The 26,625-nt window shown below is 38.0% G+C and overlaps 2 protein-coding genes across 5 annotated transcripts in view; one reads left to right on the top strand and one right to left on the bottom strand.

Annotated features, from left to right (window-relative positions):
• RAB40A (RAB40A, member RAS oncogene family) overlaps positions 1 to 24,144 on the bottom strand; it is an 88,921-nt gene extending 64,777 nt beyond the window's left edge. Inside the window, exons 1-2 of the mRNA XM_063601986.1 lie at positions 24,007 to 24,144; positions 9,174 to 9,389 (exon numbers count right to left, since the gene is read on the bottom strand). The gene's annotated coding sequence lies outside the window, so the exon portion shown is untranslated. The remainder of the gene's footprint in view (positions 1 to 9,173; positions 9,390 to 24,006) is intronic.
• Positions 24,073 to 26,317, top strand: TCEAL4 (transcription elongation factor A like 4). Of its 4 annotated transcripts, none has more exons than XM_008973042.6 (3): positions 24,073 to 24,210; positions 24,805 to 24,877; positions 25,235 to 26,317. In XM_008973042.6, the coding sequence occupies exon 3, from the start codon at positions 25,262 to 25,264 to the stop codon at positions 25,907 to 25,909; it is 648 nt and encodes a 215-aa protein (XP_008971290.1). In that variant the 5' UTR covers positions 24,073 to 24,210; positions 24,805 to 24,877; positions 25,235 to 25,261; the 3' UTR covers positions 25,910 to 26,317. The 4 variants fall into 4 exon arrangements, with proteins under 4 accessions (XP_008971290.1, XP_008971292.1, XP_008971293.1 ...); XM_008973044.6 differs by having other exon boundaries at positions 25,240 to 26,317; XM_008973045.6 differs by having other exon boundaries at positions 24,136 to 24,269; positions 25,240 to 26,317.
• Positions 26,318 to 26,625: the final 308 nt, after the last annotated feature.

Below are 26,625 nucleotides of genomic sequence, written 5' to 3' on the forward strand. Positions count from 1 at the left end.
GATGTAAAAACACAAAAATTATGTTCAGTAGGATACAGCTAAAAGTTTAAATAAATGTGATCTATGCTCCTTCTGAATTATAATTCATTAAGGGAAATGGTTATGCTCTGGTGAATAATAATATCTTTTAAACAATATCAGAATGATCAAGAATTGTGGCTGGATATGATTATAATAGGGAAAATATAATGGAAGAATATGGGCCTTTTGTCACAAACAGAAGAATTTCTAGGTGTTTCAGCTTTTTAAAATCCTATACGAGGGGCCAGGTGTGGTGGCTTCAAGCCTGTAATCCCAGCACTTGGGGAGGCCAGGGTGGGAGAATGACTTTAGCCCAGGAGTTCAAGACCAGCCAGGGCAACATAGTAAGACCTTGTCTCTACAAAAAATAAAAAGGAAATTAGCTGGGCATGGTGGCATGCACTTGTGGTCCCAGCTACACAGGAGGCTGAGGTGGGAGGATTGCTCAAGTCTAGGAGCTGGAGCTTTGATCGTCGCTGCATTCCAGCCTGGGGGACAGAGTGAGACCCTGTCTCAAAATATATATATAATATATATTTATATATGTATAATATATATATTTTATATATTATATAAAATAATTATATATTTATATATAATTTATATATAAAATATTTATATATTATATTATATATTTATAGATAATATATTTTATATGTATATATATAGATATATAAACATTTTAAAAGACCTATATGAAGGAAGTGGGACCATGTATCTCAGTGACCTTTGTCCTCTCTTAATATGGTTAGAGCCAGACCTAAATTCTGTGAGGGATCAACTGTCCTCCAAGCCTCTTCACCTCGGGCAACACACTCACTGGAGTAGAGGAATGAGGAGAGTCCCACCGGCCAGCCCCACGTCCTGTCACATGTCCTCATTACCACTGTCACCAGCCCAATGTTAGGTTTCCACAGTAAACAGGACAGACTTCTGTCACTTCAGCAGCAGAGGCTCCATCCACAGGGTTACTCCTCATGGCTGCTCTGCTTCATTCAACTCTGAGAGCAGTATTTTTACCCTCAGCGTCCAACACCTTCCAGGCTGCCAAAAGCAAATGGGATCACATGTGTTTACAACTCTCCATGCCTTGCCAGAACTCAGCAGGTAAAATGCAGACTCTGTATTATATAGCCTGCAGAGACCTGTTCACTCTGCCCAGTGTTCCTTACTACCCTCATCTAAGGCCACTCCTCTCTCACTCACTCTGCTACACAGGCCTCCCCCCAGCCCAAATGGGCCAAGCTACTTCCCACCTCAGGGCCTTTGCACATGCTGCTCCCACTGCCTGGGAATCTCTCCCACCCTAGCTTTCTCCTATTCACACTTCAGGCTGCCATTTAAAGGTAATTTCTCACAAGGGATTTCTGTGCCCCCTCGCATCTAAATTAGATTCCCAATGTTGTTCTCTGGGATGCTGGACTTTGCTTCATGAAGGCCACTTGAGTAAAAGTACTTGACTAAAAGAGAGAAACGCAAATAATGCAAATGGTACAGTGCTTGGAACATAGCAAATCCTCAGTCTAGGTACCAGACTCCCATTGACTTGGCTCCCTGGTGTTATCCTCTTTGGTAGCTGAGGAGAGGAGAGAGGAAATGACTCACCTGATGTCCTGTCAACAGTGAAGGCTCGGGCACTGAAATTCAGGCAGAGCTCCTGATTCTTGTTCCAGTGTCCCTCCCTGCAGATCCACAGTCACCAAATGCCTAGTGTTTCTGGAACTCCAAGAAGATCCCAGACTCTTAAATCATGGGAACACCTGAATTGAAACTATTGGACCCACAAAGCCACAAAGACCACAGGGAAGGTACAACCATTCAATAGGAAAGTGTGCACTTTTTTCCTACCTGTTTTTATCAGACAACTCATTCTATAACATTCTGTCTCACACAAATGGCCTTGAATCTGTTACATAAGTACATGAGCGTGTTTATTTTTTCTTCTCCTTTTAACATTCCCAAAATGCTAAGACATAGCGATGATCTTGAGGTTAAAAATAAAATCTCTCTTTAAAAAAGATAGAATGGGAAGGAAACAGACAAATGCTGTCTTTCTATATGTTCTAGATATTCTATTTGGTATCAGGATTTCCTTTTACAGATTATAAGACTGAGTTTCAGAGAGGTTAAGTACAGGTTCCAGGGTAACACAGCTTCTAAGAGAAAGAGCTGCTATCTCAATCCCCATGTGCTTGACTAAAAGGCCTGTGTTTGGAACCAGGCACTCAACCTCCTCTTTAGATGAACAAGGTAGACCAATGAGACCTTCCATACACAATTGGTTAGATTGTGACCTGGCATACATATAGACTTTGCAGAACATTTTGGTCATATCTAGCAGACTGTACCTATTTGATAACACCTCAAATGGACTCACAGATATATATATATATGGCAGATGTATACAAGGAGATTTGTACAAAATGACCTCTGTACCACTCTTTTTTAAAAACCTTTTTATTAGGGAAAATTTCAAATATATACAAAAGTAGAGAAAATAGTCTATTAAACACCCATTTCTCATCACCTAATTCCAAGAATTATCAATTCACAGCCATATACTCCACATTTTCCCACCTCCACCATTTTGAAGCAAATAATATATTTTCATCCATAAGTATTTCAGTATGAATCTCTAAAAGATTAGAGCTCTTTTTAACATAAGCACAATACCATTGTCACACCTAGAAAAAATTTGATAGTAACTCATTAATATCAAATATCAATATCAATTGTTGCACAAATGCTTTTTGTACAGTTGGTTTGTTCCAATTATGGTCCAAACAAGGGCCCCATATTGCACTTGGTTGATATGTTTCTTAAGTGTCACAGACATGTTGAGCAAAAGAAAGTTGAACTCATGGAAATAGAGAGTAGAAGGATGGTTACCAGAGGCTGGAGAAGGTAGTGGAAGGATGAAGGGGAAGGAGGGATGGTTAACGGGCACAAAAAGTAGTCAGAATGAATAAGACCTAGTATTTGGTAGCACAACAGGGAGATTATAGTCAATAGTAATTTTATTATACATTTTAAAATAACTAAAAGAGTATAATTGGATTGTTTGTAACACAAGGGATAAATGCTTGAGGGAATGGATACTTCATGTTCTGTGATGTGATTATTTCACATTGTATAACTGTACCAAAACATCTCATGTATCCCATAAATATATACACCTACTAGGCACCCGCAGAAATTAAAAATTTTAAATTTAAAAAAACACAAAAGAAGCCAAGCAAAAAAAGGGAATACTGTATAATCCCACTGGTATGTTTAAAAAACAGGTAAAATTAATATTTGTGCACCACTGTTTTTAATAGCACAAATCCGAAAACAATTGAAATGTCCATCAACAGATTATTCTGGATAAATCATACTACAATCATACAATGGAACACAATATACCAGTAAAAATGAATGTACTAAAGCTACAGCAATTAGAATGTAGATAAATTTCAGAAACAATATTTGGTGAAAATTGCAAGTTACACAGTGATACCTAGTTAAACCTGTGTACATACATCTGTAAAATATTTCCTATGAGGCTTTATTAAATTATAGATGTTTAGGATCTACTCTGGACTTACTGAATCTCAACTTGATATTCTATTGGTATATATTACTACTGAATTCTTAATATACTCATGGTATATTATGTACATTGTGTGTTCTTGAATTATTAAATCCAAATATTTTTCCTTTATAAAAATTATGTTCATCTTTTTTGTAAATCAGATGTAATATTCACTGTCTTCACTGAAAATCTGTATAATGACTATCTTTAAATACATTGTGTTTAAAACTTTGTGGATTAACTTTATTACCTTTGTGTCACAGAAATAACCAAATTTTCTGTCGATTGCATTATTCTTGTTATAGACACATCAGTTCTTTCACTTCCGAAAATTACCATCAAAAAATTAACCACAGTCCCATTTTAAGCCTTTGTCATCCACAAATAGTTTTTGTTTTACTCTGAAGCTTGCCAGAAGACTCTGCAATCAGTCACAGGCTGGAGTTTGTCTCCTCAAGAAAGGAGGACTGTCTCAGAGCCCTGCGGAAATGGATGTCAACACTGAGCAGGGTGGTAGATTTGGTCAGTAAAGAAACAATTAGCCCTTATCCGATTCAGAGAGTTTATTACTTACATACATATTTTTTAATGAGTAGCAAATTGTCCCCTGCATTGGGCAAAATAAAAGGGGCCAAATGACTGCAACATGAGTGAGAGGGCATCCTGTTCCTAAGAAGTCAGTGCTGTACTACAGCCACAGTTTTTTAAAATTAATTTTTATTTATAATTGGCACATGATAATTGTATATATTTATGGGCTACAATGTGATGTTTTGGTGCACGTATAAATAGTATAATGATCAAATTGGGGTAGTCAGTTACAGTTAGGCAGGAAGAATAAGCTGGGTGTTCTATTAGAGAGTAGGGTGACTTATAGCAAATACCAATGTATTGTATAGTTCAAGATTACTAACAGAGTAGGTTGTGAATGTTGCCACCACAAAAAAAAAATGATAAATGCAGCTAAAAAGTTTTACAGCCTGCAGCTGTAATCCAAAGAAGTAGGGCAGAATGACTCACACCTCATCAGAATCCAAGAGGCAATAAGAAACTCTCATGATAGTCTCCTGCTAGATAGGGAGGCAAGTGAGAAATGGTGTGGTTAACAGCTGCTCAGAGACTTGCCATGCTTTCATGCTCAAGCAAGACCAAAAAGGTATTATTCCAAGATTTAGATGAGCAGGGGTTCAAACTTTGCCTACATGGCCTATGTCAATACATGTAAAGATGTTAGGGTGCTGGAAAGGAGCTGTATCCCTCCCCCCAAAACTATGCTATGTATTTTAGTCTTTTGACACATGAAAGGTACTGGCTGCTGCTTCTTTTTTTTTTTTTTTTTTTTTTTTGAGATGGGGGTCTCCCTCTGTCACCAAGGCTGGAGTGCAGTGTTGTGATCATAGCTCACTGCAGCCTCTAATTCCTGGGCTCAAGCAATCCTCCTGCCTCAGGCTCACAAGTAGCTGGAATGGCAGGTGTGCACCACAATGCCGGGCTGAGGTATTTTTGTTGTTGTTGTCGTTGTTGGTTGGTTGGTTGGTTGTTTTTTGCAGAGATGGAGGTCTATTTTGGCCAGGCTGGTCTCTAATTCCTGGCCTCAAGCAATCCTCTCACCTGAGCCTCCCTAACTGCTGGGATTACAGGCATGAGCCACTGCGCCTGGCTAACTTCTGAAGTCACTGCTTCAGCAACTTAAAAACCATACCAATAGACTGAGGATTTCCAGAATTTTTTTAAATTGAGAAGCAGATGGATTCATGAGACTGCTAACCCCAAATCCATCAGAACAAGAGTTAATCATATATGACTGAATTATCTGATGAGGGATTATTGTAGTTTTTTTTAAAATATTGCTGATGTTGTTCTATGTTCTGGATATATAATGCAGACTTGTCTTTCTTACATATCTTTAACCCATAACAATTTAGTAGACTTGGCATTTGTAAACTGAAACAAAATATTTGCAAATTATCTTTTTCTCTCTGATACCCCCACCATCTGTAGAATTCACAAATTCAAATTAGGTATTCTACTTTTCATGGTAATATAGTGATCTATACAGGTTCAATAAGAACTTGTCCTCCTTTTAACCAGGATATATTAATAATTGGCAAATTTGGTTATGCAAATAAGGCCTTGTCTAAAATATCATATTTGAGAATGATGCTCACTTAATCAAGTATAACCAGCTACAGTTAGAGAATTAAAATTTAAACCAGAGAGCCCACTGAGGAAAACCGACTTAGTACCTGGCTTTCAGGGTCCCAGCCTTATAGGTGAGAAACGAAGGCCAGGACCTCTGAGATAGTTTGATAACCTCAAGAAGAAAGAATTGGCCCAAATTATATATAGTGCAGGTGAAATCCAGTGAGAAAAGTTTCTTGAGTTTCCTTCATAGCCTCAGGATGAGCAAATAATAAGAGGCTTTTAAAAATCCAATGTGAAAAACCCACAGCTAACATCAAATTCAATGGTGAAAGCCTGAAAGCCTTTCCTTTAAGATCAGGAACAAGACACCTGCATTCAAAATAATTTTGGAAGTTCTAGACAAAGCAATTACATGAAGAAAAAGAAGCATTCAAATTATAAAGAAAGTAAAATTATTTCTGTTCACAGGTGACATTACCTAGTTTGTAGAAAAATTTAAGGATTCCACAAAAGAACTGTTCGAACTAATAAATTCCGCAATGTTGTAGGATACAAAACCAACACATAAAAATCAGTTGCATTTTTATACATTGACAGTGAACAACCCAAAAAGAAAATTAAGAAAACAATTCCATTTTCAATAGCATCAAAAAGAATATAATAATTAGGAATAAACTTAACTAAGGAGGCAAAAGACATCTGCACTGAGAACTACAAAATGTTGATGAAAGAAAATTTAAAAGACAGAAATAAATGGAAATGCATTCTGTGTTCATGGATTGAAAGACTTAATATTGTTAAGATGTCAGTACTAACAAAAGTGATCTATAGATTCAATCCCTATCAAAATCTCAATGATGCAATGATGTTTTTTGCAGGAATAGAAAAATGCATCCTAAAATTCATATGGAATCTCAAGGGATACTGAATAACTAAAACAATCTTGAGAAAGAAGAACAAAGTTGGAGGTCTCACACTACCAGATTTTAAAACTTACCAAAAATCTACAGTAATCAAAATAGTATGGTACTGGCATTAAAGACAGACAAATAAACTAATGAGATAGAATAGAGAGCCTAGAAATAAACTCTCACTTATATGATAATTGATTTTTGACAAGGGTGCCAAGACCATTCCATGAGGGAAAGGACAGTCTCTTTAATGAATATGTGAGGAAAACTGAATATCCACATGCCAAAGAATGAAGTTAGATACTTCCCTTACACCATATACAAAAATAAACTCAAAATAGATCAAAGCCCTAAATGTAAATCTAAAACTATCAAACTCTTAGAAGAAAACATAGGGGGGAACCTTCATGACATTAGTTTTGGCAATGATTTCTTGGATAACAAAAGCACAGGCAACAAAAAATAGATAAATTGGATTTATCAAAATAAACTTATGTGCATCAAAGGACACTAACAACATGGTGAAAATGCAATCCATGCAATGGGAGAAAATATTTGCAAATCATATATCTCATAAGGGACTAATATTTAGAATATATAAATAACTCCTACAACTCAACAATAAAAAAAATAATCGAATTAAAAACTCGGCAAAGGACCTGAATGACTATTACTCCAAAGGAGATATACAGATTGCCAATAAGTACACGAAAAGATGCTCAACATCACTAATTAGTAAGGAAATGCAAATCAAACCACACAATGAGATACCACTTCACATTCATTAGGATGGCTATTATACGAGAAAAAAAATAACAAGTATTGGCAAGGATGCAGAGAAACTGGAACCCTTGTGCATTGTTGATGGAAATGTAAAATGGTACAGCCACTGTGGAAAACAGCATGGCAATTCCTCAAAAAATTAAACATACAATTAATATATGATCCATCAATTCCACTTTGAGTACATATCCAAAAGAATTGAAAGCAGGAGCTTGAATAGATATTGTATGCCAATGGTCAATAACAGCATTATTCACAATAGCCAAAAGATGGAAACAACCCAAGTGTCCACCAAGGGATGAATAAATAAATAAAATGTGATATAGACATACAATGGAATATTATTCAACCTTAGAAAGGAATAAAATTCTGATACATGCTATAACATGGATGAACCTTGAAGACATTATGCTAAGTGATATAAGCCAGACACAAAAAACAAATATTGTATGATTCCATTTATATGGGGTACCTAGAGTAGTCAAATTCATAGAGACAGAAAGTAGAATGGTGGTTACCAGGGACTGGGTTTTGGGGGGAATGGGAGGTTGTTGTTTAATGGGTACAGCTTCAGTTTGGGAAGATGAAAAAGTCTGGAGACAGATGGCGATAATGGTTGCACAACAATGTGAATATATTTCATGTCACTAAACTGTACACCAAAAATGATTTATATGGTAAATTTTGTTTTTTTATATATATATATAAATACAGTAAAAAAGTCCAATGTCATCATTATGAAAACTCTTAGCAATGCATACTAAAGAAGGACTATATAGTAAATTAGGATTTCTGCTGTACCTGTGTAAATAAACAAGCCAAATCTAATGAGTTCAGCCTCATTTTGTGGTCAAGAATAACCATACTTTGAAATTAATGTTTATCAAAAATAGAAAAACTATAGGAAAAATGTTCTTCAAAGGAAAATTGTGTGTTATTTATAGTACACCCTTCTGGGTTGTTTGATTCTGATTCTATGGGAGCAATATTATAGCTCTGTACACTTTTAGTTACTTAAAGAAATGGAAATAATTCCAGTCTATAAATATGCAAATGAATTTTGTACAGTGAGGGTGTGGAAAAGAATGGCCTTCCTCTCTTGCGGCAAAGCCTGAGAAAGAGGCTATTTTCAGTTTAAAAATAATGAAGCTTTAAAATTTCATGCAGTCATATCTGTTAATATTTATTATATTAAATAGTAAAACAGAAATTTTTAATATATTTATATTAATTCATGTTAAACTTACAATAAAATATCCATTACATTCTGTAAACCTACATTGTAAATTTATATGAAAAATATGTTTTCTAGAACAAGTCATAAGGAGATGGACTTTTTATTTGAAAATCTCTTTAATATTTATTCTAATAGAAGTCTGTTGAATTCTTATATATGTTCCTGCAATTAATCTGTTGAATATAATATATAAGGTATCTCTGGAAAATTTCAGCATATATTTGTGAGGGAATGAGAATGAAAAATATAGATAACATCTTACAGGTCCCGTGAATGGCTTACCTACAAAAATAACTAAAAGAACTGATTAGTTAGTAAAGTGGTATAATGCAACATTATTAAGTATAACCCACTATTTTATTTTTTAAACAAATTGGACCATAGATACATTAAACTAAAATTGATAATATCTAGTTTGTTGTAAAAAAATGTTTTAAAATTAGCAGGACATCACACTTCAAGAACTAAAGTAGATTCAATGTTACTGGAACATGGTTCTTACCTTTGGTTTTCAATACAGCGTGTTTGTGGATATCCCCAGACAGCATCAGGCTCGGGTGGTCTGGATCTCTCTGGAGGTGATAGTGGAGCACTCAGTGTAGCAACCTGGCAGCCAGCCTTGGTGGTGATGTGCTCAAAGATGTCGATAAGAAAATCATTCATGATGCCCAAGAAATTTAATGTAGTGCTGATATCAGGATGAAATTGCTTCAGAACCCTGTAAACATAGATGTAAATATAGACAGTTACTCAACTGTCTCCATAGCATCTCTTTTCACATCTTCCCCTTCTGTGTTTTGGAAATGACTTTCTTAAAGCCCTTTTTATTAAAGTCAGATTTAGAAGAATGCTCAGCCATGACGGACATTGTTTTCAATACCTTGAAATGAAAAAGATAGTGGTTGGTGACAGGGTGGTGCCCATGTATAGGCCCTGTATTCAAATGAAGTACTGGGTACACACACAATTTCTAATTAGATGAAATGTAATTCAAGGAAACCCTGCCAATAAACCACACAATGGCAAATGTGATTGGATAGTTCTATGTGGCACAGTCCAATGAGAAGGCATGAAACGGTCAGGCTGACTGAAAGCTTCCTGTAGGCTCCACCAAGAGCACTTTGAAGATACCATCTACAGCAGCTAAATTGTAGCAATTTCAGCTTCAACTTGTTGAGTGATTCTGATCTCCATAACCCGGTCCGTAATGCCAGAGGAATGATGCTGGCCACGTTCGGGCCATTTGTCCAGTAACCCAGAATCTAATGTCACCCTGGGCTAAGCCACTGTGGCTTGAGCAGGAATCCTCCCACATGGGAGAGGAGCTCGTGGAAAACAAGAGACCTGGCTAACAAACCACTGCCTCCCATTCTTATCAAAAACCTCAGTGACTCAAGGAAAGATGACAAAACTATGGTCTCCAAACAACACACACACAAAACAGGAATATTTATTAAAATGTAAAATATTCATGAGCAATAAACAATTTAAAAATAGTTTTCTTGACAATACTTAGGTCCTAGAAACATACTTTAAACTGTATAATTTGTGGATAAATATCAGGGCTCTTGGCTGAAAAAAGTTACTAAACTAAACATCTAACTAAACTCCTTAGGGAGAAAAGGGAAATAATGTAGGAAATATTATTCAATGGAAAGGATATCTCTTTCAAATATCTATGATAATACAACTGAAAATACTGAATGAATGTATAAATTTGTGGAAAATATAAATGACAGAAACTAAACCCACTCTCCTCCCCACAAAAGAGATTTAAGGACTAAGAAGAATAGAAGAAATCGAGGTCACCAGTGAGCTACCATCCCAAAAGGCCAGGCTTCCAAAAGTATTTCATGTCAAACCACTAAGGAACAGGTGTTCTTTTCTCTTAATGGAACGGTATCAGATTATGAAGGGAAAAAATATCATTTTGATGTAAGGAAAATATGCCAAAAAGAGTTCTGAGCAGTGACATTTATAAGCAAGAATATAAAATCCTACATAAAATATTAGCAATTACATCTGGCATCATAGTTAATGATGAACAAAAAGGGACAAAGCAGGATTCATCCAAAAATACAAAGATGTTCCAGTAAAATACAAGTATGATTCACCTTATGATGTTAAAGGAAAAAAGGGTAATCTTCAGTTAATCTCAGTACATGATTTAACTTCCTTTGCTAATATAATGAGTTACACAATGTTTGTTTCATGGTAAAATACTAGCATTACCATCATTAGAGTCAGGATTCAGAAAAATTGAGCCCTCTCATCAAGACTATTATTTATCAAGATCTGGTGTATTTTTAAAAACCTTATAAAAGGACTTGAAAAAGGATTTTACTGCAGAGGAGACCTGGAAAACTACAACAAAATAATCTGCAAGTAAACTGCCCAAAGAGGTACCACATGATTGACTTACACATTTGGGACAACATTTTGGGAAACCAAGGCTTTTTTCAGAGCCATGTGTGGCTTGAAAAAAAGGCTTTCTCTTTCAGAGAAAGAGCTGTGGACATATTTGTAAAAAAAATTTCATTAAGTCACTTAATTTATATCATGCTGCTTCAAAATGCCAATGTCTGCCAGTGTGCCATACAAATGTTTTACCAAAATTATTCTAGCATATTGGTCTCATACACATTGTATTATGGAAAAAGGCATTTTTAATATATCAAATCCATGAGGACAGTTATAGCGCTTTTGCCATTTTCCTCTTGTAAATTCAGAAAGTAAATAGAAACATTAGTGAAAGAACATTAAAAATGCGTTATAATTTGGCTGAGAGTGCAGGGGTGATTGAGATAGATGAATCTGGTAAGTAAAGAAAAAAAACAGGGCTTGATGCTGAAAGGCTAGATGGGGCAATGAGTACATCTGATTATTAACCTGGTGGGTGCATGACGAACAAGGAGACTGGGCAAGAGTGCTCTAATTCTGTGTTAAAAAAAAAAAGACTAAGGGAAACAGCTTTAACTGCTGTAAATAACGTACTATAAGCAGGACTCCTGGGGAAACAGTGTTACTGGAATAAAAATATCACAAGCTTTTTTTGAATTCATGTTAATACATGATGAAAACAAAAAGCACAGAAATATATATCATAAATTTCAAGAAACAGTCCAATCCCCTTACCAAGCTCTCTGGACTCTGAAATTTGTATTCTATTTCATTGAGGCTTATTCAGTTCTGTTCTTTCCCAGTCAAAAGTCTTTTTAAAAATCATAAATCTAATGAGCTGCAATTATGCCTGACTCAGATGATGTGAGCATTCAATGAGTGCAGCTCATACCCCACTCTCTGCTGGGTCAGCCAATGTAGGACCCGCAGCCCCTGAGCTATTGGCCCAGAGTGTGGGGAGGTGACCCTGCTGAACCAATAAGAGCCTTCCTGGGATGTTCAGCCTTGGATGTTGAAGAGGAAACTGGTGTGGCTCTTTGCTTAGGTTTGGTAGCTTTATTGTCTAATCTTTTGCTTCCAATCATGGAGATTTAAGGATATAAATTCAGGGCTAGTAGTTGTGGACATAATTCCTGCCTCATACATCATGTTAGTCCATTTGTGCTGCTAAATACCTGAGACTGGGTAATTTATAAGGAACAGAAAGTTATTTCTCACAACTCAGGAGGCACCAGCAAGTTTGATATCTGGTTGAAGGATCAGGTTCTGCTTCCAAGAAAGCATCTTGTTGCTGCATCCTCATTTGGAGGAAAGTGTAGGGACAAAAGGGGCCTAGGCAGTTCCCTCCAGCCCTTTTATAAAGTCATTTATCCTGTTCATGAGGGCAGAGCCCTCATAGCCTAATCACCTGCTAGGGCCCCCACCTCTGAATACCATTACATTGGATATTAAGTTTCAACATGAATTTTGGAGTAGACACAAATATTCAAACCATAGCACATGGCAACTGATTAAGAAAAATAATGTCACACACACACACACACACACACACACACACACAAGCTAAATGAATGTTCTTATTTTTTTCACTTCCAAGCACATATGCCTGAAAATAAAACCCACCACCTCAACTTGGAAGGATGAAATCCCAGCTCCCAGTGCAGTCACCAGTACAATGGGTTTGGTCCTTATTCCTGGCCCCTTACTGCCCATCTCCTCTTTGATCCTGGCCTGTTACTACTGGATAAGAGGAGAATAAGGATGGTGTGAGGAGGAGAAAGTTTGAAAAAGTAGCCACTCTTTCCCCTTATTTTGAGGGACTTTAAAAACAAATCTAGGGTCATAGGCAGGTTTTGCCCAGTCCCTGAGGAGGACATTAGGGGAACATGAGAGCACCCAGACTTCTCTTTAGTGGGTCATCAGTCCAGTCCTTGCATGCTGACCCGTGGTCCATCTGAGAGATGTGATAGGCCAGCCCTGCCCCTCATGGCTTCTACTATTACTAAGTAATACCAAAACCCATCCATAATTTAACTACCTCTGCTTCCAAGATCTTTCCACACAGAGGTAAGTGTGAACAACATCAGCCTTTGGAGGTTGAAACTAGGCAGGGACCATATGGCTTTGGGTGGACCTGATGCTTGATCAGATATTTTGTCATGCACTATAAGGAACCTTGTTTTAAGAATAAATAATATGCATAGTCATTACACTTGTTAAAATAATTGTGAATAGTGAATTCTGTCCCTTCTAGTAACTGAGAGTCCTTTCCCAGATGGAATCTTCTCACAGAACTGAAGGACCTTACCCATGGCCGGGTAGGTTTTGGGTTAGGTCTGACACCAGAACCCAGGACGATCTCCTGAATTTCACTCCAGCGTCTGCTCTATCAGACATGGCATTAGACTGAGTGTTTGAGCCTATCAGAGACTCATAGAAACTGTGCCTCTCTGCATTAACCTGCTTGCCAAGAAATACGTTAAAATAAAATCTAAATGCTATGTTGATTTGCTTGATCTCCCTCAATATTCACTTGGGTAATTAATTCAAATTAAAATGTGTAAGCACATTTTTCTCTTAACAAACTCCAACAACTGGGGATATCAGCAATCATGCTGAATTCCAGGGGCTGCTTCTGCTTTTCACTGTCTTTGAATTTCTTCTTGTGGCCTCAAACCTGAACCCATTTTCAACTCCATAGGTATGTGGTTTTGTAGACAGGAGGGTGACAGAGGGATTACAATGGAAGTAGCAGTGCTATATTTGTGTTTTTATCCCATGTTGTTTGAAGCTGTAATTTGTTCATTTTCATTTCTGTGTTGTAATGCATTATAGGACTATAACACTATTCTTCTGTTGATGAACATTTGCATTGCTTTATGTTTTGTACTTAATGATCAATCTTGTTCACATCTTTTGGTGGACATAAAAACTCATTTCTGTTGCATATATACCAGGAGTGCAACTACTGAGTCAGAGCATACATGAATGTTTAACCTTAGTAAATACTGACAGCTTTCCAAAGTGCTTTTTCAATTCGTAGTTCCAGCCAGAATGTATATGTGGGTTCTAGTTACTCTGTATCCTTACCAACTCTCCACATTATTTGTATTTCAACTATTATACGCCCATTTCACAGATGGGCTAACCCCTGGGCCTAGAAGAGGTTACTTTTCTAAAGTAAATACCAAGTCTGAATTCTAGATTCTTTCCACTATGCCAGGTTTTCAACTTTTAGATTATGAGTTTCCAGTACTAAGTATTGGTTGTTCCAATTACACAGGATAACACTTTTGTAACTTTAAAATTATATGTATTTTGGCCGGGTGCAGTGGCTCATACCTGTAATCCCAGCACTTTGGGAGGTCGAGTCAGGTGGATCACTTGAAGTCAAGTGTTCAAGACCAGCCTGTCCAACATAGGAAACCCCATCTGTACTAAAATACAAAAATTAGCCAGGTATGGTGGCACACGCCTGTGATCCCAGCTACTCAGGAGGCTGAGGCACAAGAATTGCTTGAACCCAGGAGGCAGAGTTGCATGAGCCGAGATGGTGCCACCGCACTCCAGCCTGGGTGACAGAGTGAGACTCTGTCTCAAAAATAAAAAATAAAAATAAATTACATGCATTTTGAGTTACCCCCACAAATGAATAGAATGATACCTGTACCCTGATATGCATCTATATTAGTAGTCACTCAACATCACATCTCAATGATGACGATTGTTGTGGTGGTTGAGGTTAAATTGTTTCCTTTGGTCTAAGACATGGGCTGACAAACTTTTTCCATAAAGGGCCAGAAAGTAAATATTTTAGGCTTTGTGGGATATCTATTTATGATTTATTTTACTCCTAGTATTATTTCATCTTTAATACAGGTTATTAAGGTTAGTATTGCTGCATAACAAATTACTCCAAAATTTAACCATTTATATTCAAGAAGAGTTCAGCTGCTAGGTTCTTATTCTGGGACTCTCATGATGTTGAGGTCAAGATGTCAGCTGGAGGCCAGGCGCCGCGGCTCACGCCTGTAATCCCAGCGTTTTGGGAGGCCAGGGTGAGTAGATCACCTGAGGTCAGGAGTTTGAGGCCAGCCTGGCCAACATGGTGAAACCCCGTCTCTGCTAAAAATATAAAAATTAGCCTGGTGTGGTGGCATGCACCTATAATCCCAGCTACTCAGGAGGCTGAGGCAGGAGAATCGTTTGAACCCAGGAGGTGGAGGTTGCAGTGAGCTGATATTGCACCACTGCACTCCAGCCTGGGTGACAGAGCGAGACTGTCTCAATCAATCAATCAGTCAATAAAATATGTCATCTAGGACAGCAATCATCTTTAAGTTGGACTAGGATGGAAATCCAAGAGGGCTCACTAACAGGGATGGCAGTTATTGCTGGCTTTTGGATTACAACACAGCTGGAGCTGTCAATCAAAGAGCAAATATATGGCCTTTTCAGCATGGTGGTTTCAGGGTAGGAAGAATTGTTACATGGCAGCTGCTTCTCCAAGAGTGAATATTCCAAAAATGCCAGGCAGATCTTTGTGGGGTGTTTTGACCTAACCTCAAAAGTCACACAAAGTGATTTACACTGTATTATACTGATCAAAATAGTCGCAGGGCCTCCCAAATTCAAAAGGAAGAGACAAAGTCCACATCTGTCAATGCGAAGAATGGAAAGGTCACATATCATATGTGGAGCGGGACATAACAACTTCGGAAATTAAATCTCTTCCCCAGGTAAATAAATGGATGCAATATGCATATAGATATTCAATAGATCAATGTTGTTAATAGTAAAAGTATGGAACATTTCTAATGCTAATCAATGGGGAATTGATTAAATAAACTTTGGTAACTCTAAAGAGTAGAATATTATGCAACCATTAAAATGTATAAGGTAGTCCTATGTAGACTGACACGGGAATGTTCTGAAGATATAGTTTTAAGTGAAAGAATCAAGTGGCAGAACAGTATATACAGTACAATTTCATTAAATATACAAATTGTATATGAAATAAGCATAGAAAAATTTAGTAAAATATAGCATACAACCCCACCCTCTACATTATATGTATGTTTGATTTTCTGTAGTTTTTATAATTAACAACATAGTAAACATTTAGCTACATATATCAATAAATCTTAAAATTCTCATAACTTTTGATCCATTAATTCAAGTTCTTAGAATAAATCCAAATAAAATAATCAAGGAAATGTACTAACATATAAATATTAAAACATGCATAATAGAGAAAAATTATGTGACTTTAATTCAATCCATTATAGTGAAAATCTGCATATATAATACTTTGAAATAATCAATATTATGACAGATTTTTATCACAGCTTTATTGAGATATAATTCTCATGCCATATAATTCGCCTATTTAGGGTGCATAATCCAATGGTTTTTTAATATACTCACAGAGTTGTGCAACCATCATCACAATCAACCTTAGAACATTTTCATCACCTCAAAAAGAAATCTCATGCCCATTAGCAGTCACTAACATTTTCCCTTCAATTTCCCACCCCTAGCCCTATGCTACTACTAATTTACCTTCTGTCTCTATGGATATACCAATTCTAAATGTTGCATATTAATGGACTACTACAATATGTAATAATTTGTGACTGGATTATTTCACTTGGCACAAGGTTTTCAAGGTTCATTCATGTTTTAGCATGTATCAGCACTTTGTTCCATTTTTTTGCCAAATAATATTCCATTGTACAGACATACCATATTTTATATATCTATTCATTGAGTGATAGGTATTTAAGATATTTCTACTTTCTAACTATAATGAATAATGCTGCCAGGAACATACACATTCAAGTTTTGTGTAGGCATATTGTTTCATTTGCCTTGGGGATATACTTAGGAGTGGATTGTTGCGTCATAAGGTAATGCCATGTTTAACATTTTGAGGAACTGCCCAACTGTTTTCCACAGTAGTGTGCCATTTGATGTTCCCACCTATAGTATGTGATGTTTCCAATTTCTCTACATTTTTGCAAACACCTGTCATTATATTTCTTGTTTATTATATCCATCCTAGTGGGTATAAAGTGGTATCTCATTATGGCTTTGATTTGCATTTTCCTGATGGCTAATGATGTTGGGCACATTTTCATGTATTTATTGGCCATTTGTATATTTTCTTTGGAGAAATACCTATTCAGATCCTTTGCCCATTTTAAAATTGGGTTTTTTAAATTATTTAGTTGTAAGTATTCTCTATGTATTATAGATACAAGTCCCTTATCAGATACATTACTCGCAAAAATTTTTCCTATTCTGTTAGTTGTCTTCTCACTTTCCTGATGATGTCCTTTGAATCATAAAAATTGTGCATTTTGATGGAGCCTCATTTATCTATATTTCTTTTGTTTCTTGAGCTTTTGTTGTCATATCTAAAAAACCATTGCCTAATCCAAGTTCTTAAAGAATTACACCTAAGTTTTCTTCTAAGAATTTGATCGTTTTAGCTCTTACAATTAGGACTTTAATCTATTTTGAATTGTTTTGTAGATGGTGTGAAAAAGAGGCCCAAATTCATTTTTTCTGCAGGTAGATATCCATTTGTCTCAGCACCATTTGTTAAAAAGACTATTCTTTCATAGTTGAATTTTCTTGGCACAACTGTAGGTATGAGGGCTTATTTCTGGACTCTCAATTATATTCCATTGATCTATATGTCCTTATGCCAGTACCACACTGCCTTGATAGAAATCTGGAAGTGTGAGACCTCCAATGTTTTCCTTTTTTTTTAAATATTGTTTTGTATATTCTGGGTTTCCTGCATTTTCATGTGGATTTTGGGATCAGCTTACCAATTTCTGCAAAGAAGCCAGATAAGATTTTGATAGAGATTACATTGATTCTATGGATCAATTTTGGAAATACTAAGTCTTCAGATCTATGAATATAGAATGTTTTTCCATTTATTTAGGTATTCTTTTATTTCTTTCAACAATTTTTTTTAGTTTTTGGTGTACAAGTCTTGGACCTTTTATTGAATTTATTTCTAAGTGTTTTATTATCTTTATGCTATTTTAAGTGGAATTGTTTTCTTACTTTCCTCTTTGAATAGTTCATTGCTAGCACATAAAATACAATTAATTTTTGTATATCAATCATATATTCAGCCACATTGCTGAACTCATTTGTTATTCCTACAGTTCTTTAGTGAATTATTTGGGATGTTCTATATGCAAGATCACATCACCTGCAAATAGATAGTTTTACTTCTTTCCTTTCAACCCGGATGCCTTTTATTTCATGTCTCTTGCCTACCCTGAAGATATCTGAATGTATGTCAGAAAATAAAGCTCTTCATTTTCCCTCAAATATTTAACTAATTATACAAATATAGTTTCTATAATAGCCTATTTTTTACTACTGATCAGAAATGTTTCCCTATCACACACTAAAAACTTGTATATTTGGGTGTGTTAGTGGGCTTTCTTGTTTTATTTCTCTTACTGTGCTTATTTCAGTACTATATTGGTTAAAATTGTAGCCTTATAAGTCATTCTGCTTCCTTGAAGTGTGAATTGTCCCACCAGGGATAAATGAAATAGCACGCCAGATAAGACAATGTAGCTAGCACAGTGCTGCTAACGTAAGTGGCATCTCTAGAGGGCAATATCACTTACTTGTGGCTGTCCTTTGTGTCCCACCACACATAGTAGTGTCACTATCAATTGGGTTGATGAACAGTTAATAAAGAATTATTTTTACTGTGTATTAAGTGCCCAATATATAAGGATTAATTATTTTTATAAACCAAACACCCAAAGATAACCAGATTAAACGGGTATACTAAGAAGATTATGTAACTAAATCTGTAATGATGGACATTTGTGCTGTTCCATTTTTTTTAAATTATAAACTAAGCCAATGGAATCACTATTGTAGTTATAATACAAACAAAGAATAAGTGTTCAATAAATAATTGCTATGGGAATCTTTTTAACATAAATTTTTTGAGACAGGGTCTGGCTCTTTCACCGAGGCTGGAGTGCAGTGGCACAGTCACAGCTCACTGCAGCCTCTACCTCCCGAGAGCAATCAATCAATTCTCCCACCTCAGCCTCCCAAGTAGCTGGGACTACCGGTGTGCGCCACCACACTGGGCTAAATTTTGTAATTTTTGCGGAAACAGGGTTTTGCCATGTTGCCCAGGCTGGTCTCAAACTCCTGGGCTCAAGCAATCCACCCACCTTGGCTTCCCAAAGTGAAAATTTGAAATATAAGACTATTAATTATCTCTGTGGGTACATCAAAAAGCTAGAAAGATACCAAGTTAACAACCTAACATCACAACTAAAAGAGCTAGAGAACCAAGAGCAAACAAACCCTAAAGCTAGCAGAAGACAAGAAATAGTCAAAATGATAGCTGAACTGAAGGAGATAGAGCTATGAAAAACCCTTCAAAAAATCAATGAATCCAGGAGCTGGTTTTTGGAAAAAATAAAATAGATAGACTGCTAGCCAGACTAATGAATAAAAGAGAAAAAAATCAAATAAACACAATCAGAAATGATAGGGGGATATCACCACTGACCCCACAGAAATATAAAAACCATCAGATAATACTACAAACACCTTTATGCATGTAAACTGGAAAACCTAAAAGAAATGGATAAATTCCTGGACACATACAGCCTCCCAAGATTGAACCAGGAAGAAACTGAATCCCTGAATAGGCCAATAACAAGTTCTGAAATTGAGGTAGTAATAAATAGCCTACTAACAGCAACAACAACAAAAAAGCCCAGGACCAGACATATTCACAGCTGAATTTTACCAGAGGTACAAAGAACAGCTGGGATAGTTTCTATTGAAACTATTCCGAAAAAATTGAAAAGGAAAGACTCCTCCTTAATTCGTATTAAGAGGTCAGCATCATCCTAATACCAAAACCTAGCAGAGATACAACAAAAAAGAGAAAACTTCAGGCAAATATCTTTGAAGAACATTGATGCAAAAATCCTCTATAAAATACTGGCAAACCAAATCCAGCAACACATCAAAAAGCTTATCCATCACGATCAAGTTGGCTTCATCCCCGAGATGCAAGGTTGGTTAAACATATGCAAATCAATAAATGTGATTAATCATATAAACAGCACTAAAGACAGAAACCACATGATTATCGCAATAGATGTAGAAAAGCCCTTTGATAAAATTCAATATCCCTTTATGTTAAAAACTCTCAATAAACTACATATTGAAGGAACATACCTCAAAATAATAACATCCGTATATGACAAACCCACAGTCAATATCAGACTGAATGGGCAAAAGCTGGAGGCATTCCCCTTGAAAACCAGCACAAGACAAGGATGCTCTCTCTCTCACCACTCCTATTCAACATAGTATTGGAAGTTCTGGCCAGGACAATCAGGCAAAAGAAAGAAATAAAGGGTATTCTAATAGGAAGAGAGGTAGTCAAATTATCTTTGTTTGCAGATGAAATTCTCCTATATCTAGAAAACGCCATTGTCGAAGCCCAAAAGCTTCTTAAGCTGATAAGCAACTTCAACAAAGTCTCAGGATATAAAATCAATGTGCAAATATTGCTAGCATTCCTATATACCAACAATAGGCAAGCTGAGAGCCGAATAATAAATGAACTTCCATTCACAATTGCTACAAAAAGAATAAAATTCCTAGGAATATAGCTAACAAGGGAAGTGAAGGACCTCTTCAAGGAGAACTACAAACCACTACTAAAAGAAATCAGAGAGGATTTCAGTGAGGACCCAAACAAATGGAAAACATTCCATTCTCATGGATAGAAAGAATCAGTATCATGAAAATGGCCATACTGCCCAAAGAAATTTATAGATTCAACGCTATTTCCATTAAACTACCATTGACATTCTTCACAGAATTGAAAAAAACTATTTTAAAACTCATATGGAACCAAAAAAGAGCCCAAATAGCCAAGACAATCCTAAGCAAATAGAACAAAGTTGGAGGCATCACACTACCTGACTTCTAACTATACTACAAGGCTACAGTAAACAAAACAGCATGGTACTGGTACAACAACAGACATATAGACTAACAAAACATAATAGAGAACTCATAAATAAGACCACACACCTAGAACTATCTGATCTTCAATAAATCTGACAAAAACTAGCAATGGGGAAAGGATTCCCTATTTAATAAATAGTGCTGGGAGAAATGGCTAGCAATATGCAGAGAATTGAAACTGGACCCCTTCCTTATACCATATATAAATATTAACTCAAGATGGATTAAAGACTTAAATGTAAAACCCGAAACTACAAAAACCCTATTAGAAAATCTAGGCAATACCATTCAGGACATAGGCACAGGCAATTGCAACAAAAGCAACAATTGACAAATCAGATCTAATTAAACTAATGAGCTTCTACACAGCAAACAAAACTCATCAGAGTGAACAGACAACCTACAGAACGGGATAAAATTTTTGCAATTTATCCATCTGACAAAGGTCTAATATCCAGTCTCCAAGAAGCTTAAACAAATTTACAAGAAAAAAACAAACCATTAAAAAGTAGGCAAAGACATGAACACACACTTCTCAAAAGAAGACATACATGAGGCCAAAAAACATGTGAAAAAAAGCTCAACATCACTGATAGAGAAATGCAAATCATAACCACAATGATATACCATCTTAAGCTAGTCAGAATGGCTATTATTAAAAAGTCAAAAAACAACAGATGCTGGTGAGGCTGCAGAGAAAAAGAAACACTTTTACACTGTTGGTGGGAGTATAAATCAGCAACCATTGTGGAAGACTGTGGCGATTCCTCAAAGACCTGGAACCAGAAATACCATTTGACTGAGCAATCTCATTACTGGGTATATACCCAAAGGAATATAAATCATTCTGTTATAAGGATACATGCACCCGTATGTTCATTGCAGCACTATTCACAATAGCAAAGATATGGAATCAACTGAAATGCCCATCAGTGATAGACTAGATAAAGAAAATGTGGTACATATACACCATGGAATACTATGCAGCCATAAAAAGGAATGAGATCATGTCTTTTGCAGGCACATGGATGGAGCTAGAAGCCATTACTCTCAGCAAACTAATGCAGGAACAGAAAACCAAACACCATGTGTTCTCACTGGGAGCTGAATGATGAGAACACATGGACACATGTCAGGGAACAACACACACAGGGGCCTGCTGGGGGCAGGGAGGGAGAGCATAAGGAAGAATAGCTGGTGGCTGCCAGGCTTAATACCTGGGTGATGAGATGATCTATACAGCAAACCACCATGGCACATGTTTATCTACATAACAAACCTTCACATCCTGCACATGTGCCCCTGAGCTTAAAATAAAAGTTGAAGAAAGAAAATTATCATTGTGGGTAACTATTAGAAGTGAAATTACTGGCACAAAAGATCAAATATTAATTTTTTTTTTGAGACGAAGTCTCACTCTGTCGCCCAGGCTGGAGTGCAATGGCGTGATCTCGGCTCACTGCAACCTCTGCCTCTCGGGTTCAAGCAATTCTCCTGCCTCAGCCTACCGAGTAGCTGGGATTACAGGCGCCCACCACCACGCCCAGCTAGTTTTGGTATTTTTAGTAGAGATGGGGTTTCACCATCCTGGTCAGGCTGGTCTTGAACTCCTGACCTCAGGTGATCCACCCGCCTCAGCTTCCCAAAGCGCTGGGATTACAGGTGTGAGCCACCGTGCCTGGCCGATATTTTTATTTTTAAATAATTTACAAAGTTGATCTTCAGAAAAATTTCACCAACATATTCAATAAGAACAGGGGAGAGTGCATGTGTCCCCAATCCTTCAACAAATCTGTTAAAAATTTTCATGTAATCTAATCTATCAGCATTTGTCTCTTTGTTGTACAGTCACACTGCGTATCGATTGGTCAACGACAACGGACAGCATAGAATACGATAGGCTATAGTATGTAGCCTAGGAGTGTAGTAGGCTATACCATATAGATTTGTATAACTACACTCTACGATGTTCGCACCACCACGAAATTGCCTGATGCATTTCTCAGAACATATCCCCGTTATTAAGTGGTACGTGACTATAAAGGCCTTCCACACCAAAAGCTTATGTGGAGATAAACGGAGTCTACCCATAAGAGAACAAACAAGTGCTACTTATTCACAGCTTTTTTATAGCAAGGAAGTCAAGCCACCATCATTTGAGTCTGGCAGAGATTCAAAGACAGGCAGGGGAGTGGGAAAGCTTTATAGTGGAAAACAAAAACACAAAGACTTCAACTACGCTCTGATTGGATGTTGTTGACGTGAGGAAGCTAGAGGCAGGCCAACTAGAGGCAAGCATCCTATGTGATTGAATATGGGTTCATATTTGGGTTTTTCTTGTTTGTCATCAGGTCAAAAAAATTAAAAAGGCCAGAAAGGCTAGCAAATTGATTAAAGTCCTGAACATTTCTGCAGATGCTATACTTTGGCTTTTTGAGCTGCTTGCAGCAAAGGTTGTGGGTCACAGTTCTATTTTCGTATGTGGTCTGGTCATTGTATATTCAGTTTCTCACTTAAGATAAATTAATCGTTGTTTTATTTTGCTTCAAATATAACTTTATTTTTTATTCATTTGAAAATTTATGTTTGTACATGTCAGGAAAAAGGGACAATTTCATTTATTTTGGAAATTTTTTCTTAAGTTTTTTCTAAAGGGCAATATTCTATTCTTTATACAGTACTTAAGTTCACATTCATACGATTTTATCGGGTGGGTCTACGTTATTTCAGTGGAATTTAAGAGCAACATTATCAAGACTCCTCTTCTGGACCGCCCAACTCATTAAAAAAAAAACTGTGATTTTCATTAAGATTCTTTCTTTGATTAATTTCTTAACAAGAAAAAAAGGACAAAAGGGCCCAGGGAGGTAAGAGGGTACCTGCTGGAGAGAGGTGGTGGGTGGCTGGAAGCGGCTGGCTAGGAGGCGGGGCGTGGGGCGGTGGAACTCCTGTGCTGCGGCATTCACGTGATCTGCCCGGGCGCAGATGTAGGCACCGGTCCGAGTGCCTGCCCTCTGTCCCCGCGGCTGGGTCTCGTCTGCTCCGGTTCCTGGGCTCCTAATTCTTGGTCCAGCTTCTTCCAGGTCAGTGTGCGGGCCTTCCACGCTGCCAGCGGAACACTGGAATGGCGGAAGGGGAACGGGTACGGCAGGGGGAAAGGCTGGGGGTGGGGTCGGGTCGAGTCGAGGGAAGCTGGCCCGAGTGTGGACAGAGATGGCGGTGGGAAAACGGCTAGGGGTGGCTGAGGGGGAGCACGTAGGCAGTGGGCAGAGGGTGAGGAAGGCGAGCACCCCCAAGTATCCATGCTCGCTTTCCAGGCACATCCTCTTCTCTGCCCTCCGTCCATTTTGGAGCCGGAGATGGTGGGCTGGGGACGCCCCAGTAGTGAGACAGTGGAAGTAAACCCCATCTGCCGTTCCCGTGCGTAGAGAAAAACGTTGACCGCGAGGCTGGGGAGGAGAGTTGCCTCTGAGGAAGAAGGGCACAGAGACCCAAAATTAGTTTGGAAAGCATCCTGGTTTGGTGCCCGAGGCCTGGAAAGAAATGGCGGCTGGGGTGCGGCGGAGGTAGGGGAGGAAAACGTTGGATGAGAAGGGCCTGGACTCAGGAAAGGGAACCGCGTCCCTGTGAGCCCGCTGAGCGCGCAGACCCTGCCCCTGTCTCCTGTCTGTCTGCAGGTCTGCGCGTCTGTTGTTCCCAGCGCTCTGCGAAGCCTGAAAAGGAGGAGCAACCTGTCCAGAATCCCCGCAGGTCCGTGAAAGTACGGGGCTGCATGGACAGGGGCCCACAAGGGTTGAGAGTGTGGAGGGCCCGGCCGGGACCGAATTGGGGCCTTTCCCATTCCCCCACCCACATGAACACACACCTTACCAGGCTGAACCAGTGCAGAGAAAGTGGCAGAGCCTGTCAGGCAATGGCTGGCTCACGTGTGTGGGAGGAGTGGCGGGCTACGTGGTGGGCAGAAGGCCCTCTTGGAGGCCCGGCCAGCTTAGGGGAACCCTCATCAGGGGTGAGATGCAAGTACTATCCAGACCTGCATTCCACCCCATGCACTCAGTCTCCCATGTCTCCTCTTTGTCTCCTCTTTCCTCCACCCCCATCCCCCAGGACAGGAAAAGGAGGGGAAATCTCGACATGGAAAAACTCTACAATGAAAATGAAGGAATGGCTTCAAACCAAGGAAAGATGGAAAATGAAGAACAGCCACAGGACGAGAGAAAGCCAGAAGTAGCTTGTACTCTGGAAGACAAGAAGTTAGAAAACGAGGGAAAAACAGAAAACAAGGGCAAAACAGGAGATGAGGAAATGTTAAAGGATAAAGGAAAGCCAGAGAGTGAGGGAGAGGCAAAAGAAGGAAAGTCAGAGAGGGAGGGAGAGTCAGAGATGGAGGGAGGATCAGAGAGAGAGGGAAAACCAGAGATAGAGGGAAAGCCAGAGAGTGAAGGAGAGCCAGGGAGTGAAACAAGGGCTGCAGGAAAGCGCCCAGCTGAGGATGATGTACCCAGGAAAGCCAAAAGAAAAACTAATAAGGGGCTGGCTCATTACCTCAAGGAGTATAAAGAGGCCATACACGATATGAATTTCAGCAATGAGGACATGATAAGAGAATTTGACAATATGGCTAAGGTGCAGGATGAGAAGAGAAAAAGCAAACAGAAATTGGGGGCGTTTTTGTGGATGCAAAGAAATTTACAGGACCCCTTCTACCCTAGAGGTCCAAGGGAATTCAGGGGTGGCTGCAGGGCCCCACGAAGGGACATTGAAGACATTCCTTATGTGTAGTGTCCCTGGCAGGCATTTACCAGGCCATGTGCTTTAACGTTACGGTAATACTTTACTTTAGGCATCCCTCCTGTTGCTAGCAGCCTTTTGACCTATCTGCAACGCAGTGTTCTCAGTAGGAAATGTTCATCTGTTACATGGAAAAAATGTTGATGGTGCATTGTAAAATTAAAAAACACAACTTGCAGAACCAAATATATGGCATCAGTACATTTTTGTAAAACTACAAAGATACTTACCTAGTAATATAGTATAGAAAACAATTCTGAAAGCTGTGTCCACTAAAAGATTAACAGTGGTTATCTCTGGGTGATTTTTTCTGTTCTTTTTTGTTCATCTGTCCATTTTTCTCCTAAAAACAGATTTCTTTAGTCATAAAAATAATAAAATATAAAGTATTGGAAAACAGTGAATATTTGAATTTCATTCATTTGAATAAGCATTCAAATGAACTGCCCAGTGAACTTATAAGGACAGTGGATATACTTAAAATTCTTGTTGTGAGGACATAAAATGATAGGTAAAAGTTGCATTACCTCTGGGACTGGAAGCTGGAGGAGTCAACTCGATGGTTATTACAGAGCCATTGCTGTAAGGGACAGCCTTGACATCTGTGAAACGGGGATAAAATTAGCCTAGACATGTGGAGAAGATCAAATGAGGTATTGAGTGTGTGAGCTGTGTTAGGCTGGCTCCTACTCTCTCCCCTTGCACTA

Source organism: Pan paniscus, chromosome X (genome assembly GCF_029289425.2).
Source record: "Pan paniscus chromosome X, NHGRI_mPanPan1-v2.0_pri, whole genome shotgun sequence".
In the NCBI taxonomy this organism is placed as follows: Eukaryota; Metazoa; Chordata; class Mammalia; order Primates; family Hominidae; genus Pan; species Pan paniscus.

Coding starts and splice junctions, on each gene's coding strand:
- TCEAL4 (XM_055106696.2), top strand. CDS start 24,714: ATGAGAAGGGCCTGGACTCAGGAAAGGGAACCGCGTCCCTGTGAGCCC. Junction 24,878..25,239: donor CCTGTCCAGAATCCCCGCAG/GTCCGTGAAAGT, acceptor CCCCCAGGACAG/GAAAAGGAGGGGAAATCTCG.